Genomic DNA, 12,990 nt, shown 5'->3' on the forward strand with positions numbered 1-12,990 from the left:
ATATATAATATTTTTATAGATTAGTAAATATCAGATCGTACTTTTACATTTTTTTTAATTTGTGCATATTCCACCCGCTTTGAATCTCACTAAATTGTTCACCTTGAGAACAATTTGAGGCAGTTATATCCACAATATTGTTATTGATGCTTTTATTTCTCCTTCACAGAACTGCCCCTTTCCACTCAGTGCTCTTTATTTCTAATTTCCAAAGAGCAAGATTAAAACAATATATGTATATGTTGTTCTATATTTTGTGCTGCATTCATAATTTTTAAGCTTTTAAGTTATGTTTTTATTTATTTATTTATTTAAAGCTTTTATTTATTATTCATTTTAAACTTACTTATTTATTTTAACTTATTTACTTATTTTTAACTTTTAACTTTATGGCTTTTTTTTTCCTGAATGGAATGATCAAACAACAGACCTTATGCATTGTCTCTCTGTGTTTTTAAAAGTTGAGGATTTTTCATGCAAACTCTTCTCCATCTGATTAGGACTGGTGCAGATGGTGCCAGATGCTACCACCCTAGCGAAGATCCACAGGGAGTCTGGGCTGATAGGACCACTGAAAGAAAACACAATTAAAAAATGGTTTCACCATCACCATCCTCTGGAATCAAGTTACCAAGAGGTAACATCATAATGAAGCTTATTACACATTTCATGCTATGCCATGGGGGAAAAAAAAAGAACTAAATTACAGAAGGCAGCAAAAATGAGTGGCTCAGACATGAGACAAACAAGTCTCATGCAGAGAAAGCAGGGAATCCACTTAAATGCCCCTCTCTAGCTAAGGAAATATTGGCTTTTACCAGGTGCATGCTATTGCGTTTTGTATAAATGTGTGTCATAGAGATGTTTTGAAATTTAATTGCAAAGTGAAGAGAAATTGAAATAGAAATTGTCTTGCACTCAGAAAAAAGATTATTTTTTTGGTCAGCTCTTTAAATTCTTTATTTTTTATAAACCATATAAAGTCCTGGCAGATTTCCTGCATTTAGGAAAGACCAGGCAAATACCTAGAGTTGCAGAAATCTGTTTTATCAAAACCACCTGGTCACAGTTGAAATACAGAAGCTCATGCTTTTCATATCTCTTGTTCTCATGGGATACCATGGTAGGCACCTGATTTTATGAAACTAGATGTTCTGCATGAGCCAAAAAATTGTAAATTTTATTTATAGAAGCAAAAGTTTTCCAAGAAAATCTTTCTATCAATTCCTTTCTTTCTATCAATTTCTTGTTGAGTGAGCATGTTCTGAGGCCCCTGAAAAAAATTTTAATTTTTGTGGTTTTGGGACAGTTTTTCTAATCCTTTTTACATGCAAATGATAAATTAGGGGCCAAAATTTCAAATTTAAAGGAAGGCTTCAATTATTTAGCCCTCTGAGAATGAAATACTTTCATAGCAGTTTGTTAGTAGTTGTGGATTATAAATATGTTTGGTAAATTTTAGTAATTCTGTAATTATTCCATAGGCATTTTCTCATCCACATTTTGACTACAAACTCTTGAATTCCTCATATATCGTTTGATTCTATTAAACAGGAGCAATCTGTGTAGAATGGGGTTTTTTTAACAAGTTTGTGTGTTTACAGTTTTATGGTAGAAGTGTAGACAACATTTCAATTCAAAAGTGAGGCACTGCTAGTTATTGAGTGAAAAGTTGATTTCTTGCTGCAGCTGCTGTTTGCAAAATATACCATTCATGTGGAATATTCTAAAAACAATTCCTACCCAATTTCTTCCAATTTTTTAAGTATATAAAATGCAGTCAGATCTGATTACATAGGAAATGCATAAAATTACTGCTATGCATTCCCTTTGTGCTTGCTAGTGAATGAACCTTTCTCTTTTTTTACTCCTTCATAATTTTTTACTCATACAGTACTGGATCTAAGGTGCTCAGAAAACTGGTGCAGGACAAGCTTTAATATCCTCATTTTACAGTTGGGTGAACAAAATCACAGAAAGCTTAAGTGTTTTATCCAAGGTCATCACAGTGAGTAAGTAGCACAGCTAGACACAAAATTCAGCTAACTCTTGAGCTGTGGCCTGTTTTGCCATTGCAGGTGGCATCTTGCATCTACAGGGAATTCCTGAAAGCCTAAATAATCATTTGCCTTGGATAATGTAGGTTTTGTCCAAAAAACATTAAGATCCAGATTAGGATGGTTTGGGTTTCTATATTCTGTTGTATACATTGTGATTTACACTCATGGGACATGAGCTGAATCCTGGAGAAAAAAAATCCATGGCAGTACAAAACAGTGCAGTGGATGTAGAACAACCTGCACCCTTTACAAAGAAAATGGTTACTTTTGTGCATTATTTGTGCAAACTTATTTGCATATAATTTCCTAACAGGTTTCTTTGCAATATGCCTGCAGAACACTGAGCAGAAAATGCCAATTTCCTGCCAAGAAGATTTTTTTTTTAAGCACCTTTTTTCTTAAAGTTTTCTGTAGACTTCCAGAAAAGGTGAAAACCTCATGCATGAAATTGTTCTTGTGCTGTAACTTTGAAATCTTTTAGTGCCATCCCTATACCATTCTTACTCAGACCTGTCTCATGAATCTCTTTTCAAAATTGCCTGGTAAAATTTTAACAGGTTCAAAAGGTTTAACAGTTTGGGTTGTTTTTTTTAACAGATTTAACAGGTTACCAACAAGCATAACATTTGTAAAATTTCATTTTGTAAAAAAATATTTTATTTTTAAAATTTATTTATTTTATTGCATTGTTTTTAATATCACTTTTATTTGTTTGTCACAAACATATCTGGATATTTAATGTAAGAGCTTTTGTTTTACTCCCTAGGCCATAAGGAATTTCTTTTATTCCTGTGCTGGCTGGTGTGTTGTTACCTTCATCCTGGGAGTCTGTGATCGACACAGTGACAACATCATGCTGACAAAAGCTGGACACATGTTCCACATAGATTTTGGGAGATTTTTGGGTCATGCACAGATGTTTGGAAGCATCAGAAGGTTGGTATCTGTAGTAACACACAGTAAACTTGAAAGCAGTGGTCTGAAATTTCACAGCCTTATCAACTCCCATAAAAAAAAATACAAATGAGATTATATTTGCTTTTTGTTTTCTTCCTGTATTTTCCAAAGCAACATGTTTTTGTTGTTTCTTGAAACTTCTAAAAAGTGTAGGAATGACTGGAAAAGGATTAAAATATGTTGGAAATCATTTTTCAGTGTAAAAGAAAAATGTAATTCCTTGCTTGGTCAGGAATTTGAATGATGTAGTTCAGTAGTGACCAGAATAGATGAATTCTGATGTCCATTGTTTTTTTTCCTAGCAGAGGAGGGTTCCTAAAATGGATCCAAATCCATATATCTGTCTGATTGAAAACCTTCTTGTCATATTCAGAGAAGGAACCAAATTTTCCAAATGGACCTGGAGAATAATTAAATTATGCCTCTGTGGGTAAATTTGCAAACTTTTTCGTTATCTTTTGAAGTTCCACATCAAACCACACTGAGCTCAGGGGTTGCTTTGCAAATATCTGGTTACCTTGGTAGGTGTGATGTACCTGTGTCATGCTGAGGATAAATCAAACAGTGTGAGCATGTATCCAAGTTCCTAATGTGAAGTTTTTATGAAGGAATGAATTGAAATGGAATAAGGATAAGATAATGCCAGTATACCCAAAAGACAAAGGAGCTGTTATAGCAGAGTAAAAATGGATGAATGATCCCTTTTAGTGATGAGTAGTTCTGTATCTCTTTCATCCATGTTTTCTGAAAACTTCCAGAACAAGTATCAAAATTAAGTTTGAGCTAATTTTCTTATTTATTTTTTGTTCTTTTTTTTTTTTTTGTTAAGCTGGCCTTTTCCTGCTCCAGACTATCTCAGTGTGTTAAACAGACATAACAGCATGGGAGTATTGCTATGAGGGAAGCTGATGAGGATAATAAGTACTTCTAAGTCAAGCAGTCAAAAGATTTAGTTGCAGTGCTTAGAATTATCATCCATCATTTAAGATATGCACCCTTAATCCCCCTCATTTGCTGTGGAAAGAATAAAGCAGAGCAGAGTAATAAAAACATACTCGTGCACACTCCTTCCCAAGTGCTACATCCTTCTCCATAACAAAACTCCTGTTGGAACCTAGCAGGAAACTCCTTGAGTAGTAATTTTCCATAAACAAAAAATTTCCTAGTTGAGTGAACAGCAGGATGAAGCAAATATAGGAGGGGACATAACAACCAAATTTAAATTATGTAGTAGCAATAATAAAAAATAGATATTAATGTTACTGTTTTACAGCTCAGTTATGCTACACTTTCTTATTAAATCTATGAAAACTTAAAATATAATCACTTCCACAAACATCAGCCTACTTTCTCATTTCTCAATGCAGTGTGTTGCTTTTAAGCTACGCAATAAAATCACACATTTAGGACCTCCATTCATGGACTGCCCTCGTGATTCCTTAGGAATATTTGGTCTCCCACCTAGGAGCAGGTTGCAAACACCATGGAATAATCATTGTTTTCCTCAAGCCCTCGGGAAACTGAGCGGATAACGTATTAATGTTTTAGCGATACAGCATTAATGACTATTGTTCTTATTATTTCTATGCACCTTCATAAAATGTAACATATTATTTGTAACACAGGGACATCACATTTTTACAGGTCACAGACTTTAGGTTCTCTCAAAATTTGAAGCTCTCAATGCTAGTTGTATCTACTCATTCCCACAAGGCAAGTCCTGAAACAGCTTTGGCCTCTGGTTTCTTTAACAGCTCTTATATTGCACTTTTATTTGAGTTCTTCTTAGATTTTTGAGGTTTTTTCCACTCCCAGAATATCGTACTCTAAAATAATATTGAAAAAACAGCAGCACAGTGCTGCCCAATCTAAGAATTATTAGTGCTGACCCTTGGGGAGTGTTGTACAGTAGATATTTTACATACCTTTCTGCTTTAAAGAATGCAAAGCACCTGATGCAAATCCCTCCACTTAGGGTTTGCACAGATCATACAAACCTTTTTTGTGTGTGAGTGTAAAATGAAATCTGTGCAGATCAATGAAGTGTCCCTGCCCAAAGTGTATAAAACAAGCATTCCTTACAGAGCTTTGCAAGCTGGTTACATTTCCTGCTCTCAGGGAGTGCTTTTTTGTCATTACAAAAATATAATTCCTCAGAAAACTTCCTGGGGATAGGTCTTGTGCTGCATCCAGTCCTTCTTCTGAGGGAAGTGAAGTTCTGGGAGTGCTTTGGCAGCCAGGGGCTCACACATGTGGGCTGCAGCTCTTCTGTCACACCCAATCTGAGTCTCCAGAGAACCTGGTAGAGCTGACACATTCATCCAGTCACTCTCAATTTTGCATTCCTGACTGTAAAGACCTTGAAAAGGGGATTAGTAAACTTTTCTACTTCCTGCCTTCATCTTTAAATGATATCCAATAAATCTGCTCCGTTTTGGTTTCAAGTCAAAAATCAGTTCTTCCTGATGTGAGAAGGAAGAGGAATCAGGAACTTTCTTTCTCTATGTGCCTGCACAGTGCAGTAAGTATCTTAAATAGTATCAATAACCCATCTTTCCTTGGATCTATGGTGCCTTGAGAAGGCTGAGCTGGAACAGAGGCTGGGCAGAGTTACAGAATAAAGCAGGGATTTCTTAAAAGGGTCTCCTCAATGGATCCACCTTGGGCAGCACAAGAGCCCAGCCAGGGCTGCACCCAAGATGAACCAAAATGGCCCCAAAATGCACGGCCGGGCGCGGGGTCTCTCCCTTTGATCAGTTCTGCTCCATTTGCATCTTGCAGTTCATTGTCCCATTCCAGCTTTAGCCCATGCAGTCCCACCCTGCTTGTTTTTCTCTCTCCAGCCCACGGGGTTTGTGCTCTTGGGCTGAGATTTGGATCATTTGTCCTTGGTGCCCAGCTGGAGCAGGAATTGTTTTGTCTCCCTGCTCTGTGCACAGAGCTCACCATCCCCTAATGTGAAGCCCAGACCCACACACTAAAGCAGCACAGAATCTGAAAATATAAAAGCTAAAACATGAGGCATGATCTAGAGCTAATATTTCAGTAGTGTTGGAGGCAGACTTATGATCTAACCAATAGCATAATAACAGAGGGCTTGGCAGAAGAGTTATTCCCTAAGTCCCATAGGGAACTTTCCTACTGAACCATGAGATTTCATTATCTTCTCTTCCTATTTTTTTTTAATCACACTGAATGACACCTTCTGCTAGCAGTAATAAAATGCTCCTTTCATTCTCTAACCCAGCCTCCACTTCTGACCTTACATTCCCCCAAAACAGGCAAGTCTGCAGGTACACTCCAAACTGTACAAAGAAATATTTGTTGTTTACTTTCTTCATATAACTGCCTTATTCTTCATCTACTGAGTGTCCTGTGGGAATCATCTCAGACCCAGTCACACATAAATCAGTGTAATGTTGTCCAGATAATCATCTGGGACTAGGTCAGTCCTGATCAAGTGGTTTGGAAGAAGGTGTCGGGATCATGGTTTTACCTGCCATGCTTTGCTCACCTTTGTTTTCTCCCTTTCAGTTCTGACCAGCTCCTTTTGAACATTCCTTCCTTGGTGAATTAAGCAGCCAGAAATTTATTTAAATCCTGTGCTAACTGAACTAATCCAAAATTCAGCAGACAATCACATCCTCCCCTCTACCAGTCACTTCCAGCTCTGTCGTCTGTCATTTTCCGCTCAGGGATGTGCAGTGTGAGATTTGGTGGCAGGACACAAAGTGATGCAGCTCATGGCACACTGCAAATCCACCTTTTGATAACATCAGGGTCCATTCTTTTCCTCAAAAACCCAGTCATCCTGATTACCCCCAGCACTCACTGGCCTTTTCATTTCCCTGATCTGAATCACAGAGACCTTCTTGTCTCTTTGCCAAACTCATCCTGGCTCTTGGCATGGCTTTCCCAGAATGTAAATCTGCTAAGCTGGTTTTCTTCTACAAAGTTAATTACTACAGGCAGCCTGACTATTCCTTTGGGAAATTCCAGTTATTAGGAACTTCCAAAAATATGGGAAAATTATGTTTCCCACACTTTCTTCCTAGGTTGATGTTTTATTATATTGAGAAGAATTTCAGAACATCTGAGTATATAGAAATGTAGTGCCTCTTTTTATTTTAAAAGTAACACGTTTCATTTTTAGTGTTAACAACCTAAAATGTGTGTTAATGTCTCACTAGAAGTGCTGATTTAAAAAAAAATCTTTTCAGGTATTTCTTTCTAAAAAAGTGTTGGCACGTGGACATGGAAAATAAGTTCTATCTGCATTTTTTGATTTTATTGTATCAAGGTTTGTTCTCTTTTTTTCTTAAAAAAGGAAAAATAGGGAAGAAGGAATTTGAGAATAACACATTTTACTTTTTGCTTTTTACCCTTTTAAAACTTTATTTAGAGTACCCACACAAAGTCAAAAACTTGAAAGTAAAAACTTGAAAGCATAATCACTTTTTTTTTTCTAAATTTGTGCATGAAAACTTCTACCAACCTGTATGAGATGTTGAAAGATTTTAGTGGGTATTTTCAGTGTTAAGAATTCATTCTCTGCAGTGTATATTTATTTTTCTGACATGATAGGTCTGGATTTATTGGTTTCTGTGAAATGGTAACTCCTAATTCTTTGCCACTATTCATTTTCAACACTTCCTGTATGCCACTCTCCAAAAATCTCTGCCTGCAACCCTGAAAAGATTTAATTTCATGACTTAAAGCACCTTAGTAGCCCAAATGATCTTAACAAGATTATAAAGATGTTTAAAGCCTACCATCCACATAAAGAATGAAAGATGAAAACAAAAACCTGTAGGTGAAACAGCATCATCTCCAAGGTGGCAAGGGGTTTGAATTTATCAGGGAAGAAGTCCATCACTTTTGAAAGTCAAAAATTTGTCCCAAATTGAGCACCAAGAGCACAGGCTGAGTCTGAGAGCACATGAACAGCACAAACTGCAGTCAGGGAGCTCAGGTGCACTTTGTCTTTGGCTTTATTGAGCCTGGATCCTAGTTTGCCCTCGTTCTTTCTTTCTTTCTTTCTTGGTGGTTTTTATGTTTTGTTTTGGTTTTGGTGTGGGTTTTTGTTGTAGTTGTTGTTTTTTGGTGGTTTTTTTTTGGTTTTGGGTTTTTTTGGGTTTTTTCAGTACTATCCTCTTGTGGAGGGAGTTCAACCTGAAATGCTTTGGAATCAGAGTCAATTATGTTCACTGCCTGCTTCATATCTTCAATATTTTTTTGTTATCCTTTTCCAAGTGCTCAGACAATTAAGGGAGGCACTGTTTTTCCATACAGTGTCTGTATGGATTTGACCAGAACGGGATATGATTTGATCATATCCAGTTCTGTTCATGCAAGAGCCTTGTTCTTTTTGTTGAATTGAGTTTCCTGGAAACCAGTTCTTGTCTGCTGCAGCTCTCAGAATCCTTCTTGGCTTCTCCTTCACTCCAAGAGTGCCATAAACTGCTTTCCTAGCTTCACTTTCTTGAAGGAGTTATCAGGTATTCCTGTTAATAATCACATGGGCCGGAGGAGCTGCTTGATGTTTCCAGAGCCATCAGCAGAATTCCCTCTGCTTTGGGAGATTGGCTGCACTTGAGGTGCTTAAGTAACTTTTTATCAAATTCCCCTCTTCTCTCCTCTTCCCTCCTTCTCATTTTATTAGCCACCCTGAGATTTATTGGTAGGATATGGCTCCAGAGATGGGAAGTTTAACAATAAAATAGAAAGAGAAGGGGGGAAAGATATCATGGTCACTGTCCATTTTGATTATGGTTTTATTTGTTATCCTTTTCAAAGTGTAACTCTTCATAGGGATGTGTATTTTCTCCTCCCTGCTCCCATCAGAAACATTGTGTTGTATCACCCCTTTCTCTGAAAGCTTTCTATACACACTTTTTTGTGTTCAAAGGAGCTGTTCTCACATGCACTCAAACATACATTTATATTCAGAGGAAGCTCTTCTCATACACAGTCAAGTATACATCAAGCACTTTTAAGTTAATCTCTGTTTCTTGGTCTTCTTTCTTTTTTTTTTTTTTTCTTTTGCTTGTTCTTCACACTACCCCTTTGTCCTTCATCCTTAACTGGAAAGCATGCTGATGTATTTAATTCATGTAGGATTTCATCCCCTGCCCCGAGGAATTCCTTTGCAATTCAATTTCTTCATCACTGGTTTATTTCTCTGTTTTGCCTGGTGATATACAAATGCCCTGCAACCATCTATTACTGTGTTTTCTAAATATCCATCTCATACTGAAAAGGCCTGTTAGCTGAATATTCCATGGGTAGGGCTTCTGTTCTGTTCCCACTTGTTCTGTTTCTTTTAAGGCACCTTTTAGGTCCCAGTTTTAAACTATTTTTCACTGCTGAGAGCTAGTCAGGACACAAAAAGCAATTGTCCAACAATCTCTGTTAACAAGAGGAATTGCTGCAATCTCCTTGGGAGTTAACTCTTAAGTGGTTCATCAATAGGGTTAGTATGAACTCTAGCAAACACAGAAAGTGTGATAGTCCTAGAAAATGTTAGATAAGGCACTGGGAATGCTGCACTGAGCACTGCCAAATGTGGGTATTGGAGGTGAAGGGTGGAAAGGATTGAGCTCCACCTGGATGCTGTTTTGCAGTCTGATTGCTGGTGGCTGAGTGCAGGCTGCTTGAGCTGTGTCTGTCAGAATGGAGGAGCCCAGCTCAGTCTAAGGACACAGGGGAGCTTCCTAACCAGTCAGTGCTGGCAACAGAACAACGTCTGAAACTATTCAAGTATGTTCCTAAAGCAGAGCAGATCTTTCAGGGAGGATCTTTTCAGGAATCTTGCAGCTAACTGCAGGGAATGGTTGAAATTCTGTGACCTAAGTGAATAAATTCTGTGCTCAGGCTGTGGCAGAACTGGGGATTGCAGTGAAATCCATCCAGAGGTGCCTCCAGGAGTTTCTGTGTTCCCATAATGAGCCTTGCCAACTTCCCTGCTCCATGGCAGGGATCCAGATGGGTGCCTGTGGCAGCACACTGCAAGTACTGGGTCTGTCCTAGGAGCTGTGCCCGTGTGTGAGCTCAGCTGTCACCTGCCCCGTGACCTGTTCTTGGAGGCACGGAGTCAGTGGTGATTGGGACTGGGGCATATGACTGGGTTCTTTCTGGGTATTAGATCATATTTCCTGATGTTTCCACGGGCAGGCTTGTTTATTAATATGCCAGCTTTAGTAACTATTGCTTGATTTGTGACTCTTTATTGTTTGAATATTTCTTTTTCTTTCTTGATGTGCAACTATTTGATAATTATTTTTAAACACCTGAATAGTGATTTTGATCAACAAATAACCATTTATGTCTTACAAATGATATGTTCCAGTGTTAAATTTGAAGATTGGTGCCACAAGTCTGTTCTAGAGATGCAAAGCCATAAAGGTGCTTTCCAGGTGTCCCTGGACTGACTTGCTGCTGGCTTTAGCTGTGATGTGGAGCACAGGGCTGGCTGGGCAGGTCCCCGTGCAGCCTGAACTGGGGCCACTCCTGGGGGCACAAAGAAGGGGCTGTTTGTAGGCACAGAGTCAGTGGTGATTGGGGTGGGGCTCTGCCCAATCATCCCTCATGGGCCCCAGCTGTGCAGCACAGGGGAGCAGCATTGAAGGGAACGAGCCATGGAGTGCCCACGGGCACTGCCCAACCCCAGAGGGCACACAGGGGCACTGCAGCAGCAGCAGGGCACGAAAGGCTGTGCTGAGGGACAAGGAGAGCAGATGCTGCAGCCTGCTGGATTGGAATGGTGTTCCTGTGTGTGGGCAGGTGCCTGAAGCCTTCTGAAGAGGTTTGGGGTGAAGCTTTCTGATATTGTATGGTGACTGTGTGTTGTGGCTGTCTCAGCTATAACATGTACTGTCAGCACAGCAATCCTTCAGGACCAGATGGGATCAAATCTCTGGGATTTACCCACTCACCAGCTTCCACTGGCCTGTAGAGAAAGGGATTTCTGTTGAGTCACGTTCCCTTGCACTCTGTGCAGGCAGAGGGGCACAAGTGAGTATCTGCTCTGACTCAGTTTACAGGGGGAAACTCGATGTTAGCAGAACAATGAACCAGAGCCCTTAGCTTAGGTGAAGATTACAGCTTGTTTTCCTCTATGTCCATTAAACATAATTAAATCTCAATGCCACCAATTCAGTTACTGACAGGAACACATGAATCTTTCAGAATAGAACAGTCCAAAGTGTTGAATGCTGCTTTCATGGCTGATCAAAATAGTGGGTATGTTCAACGCAGTGATTTGGCTGAAAAGCTAACATTAAGGCTGTGATAGTAAAAAATAATATTACCAAACTTGATACACATAAAAGAAGAATTAACTTAATTAATAAATAAGGTCATAATAGTTTAAGAACTATCTACCTAAGGAATTCAGGAATTTCTTTCTAGTTTAATACTTTTACTTCTAAAGGTAGACATTACATATATATATGTAATATGAAAATTAGATCTATAATATGAAATATATAATATAAAAAATACTGTGGGTAAAACTGCAATCAGAAATGAGGCTTCAGATTTGTAGTTTGAAATCTTTTCTTGCAGTAGATATCTCAAACAGCAACAGAAATGACACGATATAGAGTAAAAACCATGTAAACTGTTATAGGCCTGATAATTGAGATTAAGAATGTAGGTAAAAAAATACGAGATGCAAGTTTTAATTGACCAGGACATGTAGGTTACTTAAGCCAATGCTCAGGGCATTGGGAAATCTTTCTGTGTTACGGGAATGAGGTCAGTACTAAATTCAGACTAGTTTACCCAAGGCTGTGTCCAGCGAAATCCCAAAACCTCCCAGGATAATCTTCCAAGGCAACCTGTTTCAATATTTACTTTTTCTCATAGTGAGGATTTTTTTATATTTTTAACGGCAAGTCAGAACTTCAGCTGGTTCAGTTTTCTCTCTTATTCTTGCCTGGATCCATTGTTTTTGAGCCTCTTGTAGATGCAAAAAAATCCCTCTGGCCTCTTGAAAACCTCTTATCTCCTGGCTAAACAAGCCCACGTTCCTCAGCTTCTCCTTACAGGCAAGTGCCACCATGAAGTTGGTGACTTACTCCAGTTTAGTGACATCTTTCAAGTTTTGGCGGGGTATGAACTAATAAATGTTGAGTGGAACATCTTTACATGTGGCATCTTTCAGTATTTTCATAAGTACCATTATGATGGGATAGAAAATGTGTTTGTTCATTTTTCGGTAGAGGCCCTTTGAACCAGGCTTTGGTTGTGGTGGAAATTTGGATTAGCAGATTTTAGAAAGGGATCTGAGAGTTTTACCACAGCCAAATATGAGTTGATGATAAGATACTGGATAGAAAAGCTTGAAATTTGAAGTAATCCTTTTGTTTCACTTTGCACTTCCAGGGAAATAACTTACCCTGGCATATTTTTAACGTTTTTTACTTTTAGAAAAATGGAGATAAGGAGCCCAGGGAAATTACACGGAGACCAGAAAAAAAGCAATTAAAATCACTGGACATCTGAAATACAAGACTTGTGAGAAAAGGTGGAAGCAGTTGTCCACAGAAGATTGAGGAAAGACATGGTAATAGTCTGCAAATACTTTAGAGGCTGCTGTAAGGAAGATGGGATCTTCATGTTCTCTTAGGAAAGAACAAGAATTAATAAGATGAAAGCACAGCAAGAGTTAGATTAGGCATTAGGGAAAAAATGCTGTGAGGGAACATCCTGAAACAGAAATTTGATAGGGAGGTTGGAGAAGAAGTCTATCATAAAAATCTTTAAGAATAGGCTAAATAAGAATGCCAGAAGCATGTTTATGGTCTTGTCCTGATAAGAAGAAAAATGAAGCATCTCTTGTGGCCCAGGCACATTTCTTTGTTTGCTGGTGATGAATTGTGTTGTATGGTTGTTCCCTGTTTCATTATTTAATATATAAAAGGAGTGCCATTGATTATGGCTTTTTACTGTGTCTACAAATGTCTATGAT

The 12,990-nt window shown here is 38.4% G+C and overlaps 1 protein-coding gene across 1 annotated transcript in view; it reads left to right on the forward strand.

The window, feature by feature from the left end:
• PIK3C2G (phosphatidylinositol-4-phosphate 3-kinase catalytic subunit type 2 gamma) overlaps positions 1-12,990 on the forward strand; it is a 191,272-nt gene that overhangs the window by 116,495 nt on the left and 61,787 nt on the right. The window contains exons 22-23 of the mRNA XM_014308778.2: positions 501-637; positions 2,827-2,996. Of these exons, the coding sequence (XP_014164253.1) occupies positions 501-637; positions 2,827-2,996 (307 nt within the window). The remainder of the gene's footprint in view (positions 1-500; positions 638-2,826; positions 2,997-12,990) is intronic.

Source organism: Geospiza fortis, unplaced genomic scaffold, assembly GCF_000277835.1.
Source record: "Geospiza fortis unplaced genomic scaffold, GeoFor_1.0 scaffold13, whole genome shotgun sequence".
Lineage (NCBI taxonomy): Eukaryota > Metazoa > Chordata > Aves > Passeriformes > Thraupidae > Geospiza > Geospiza fortis.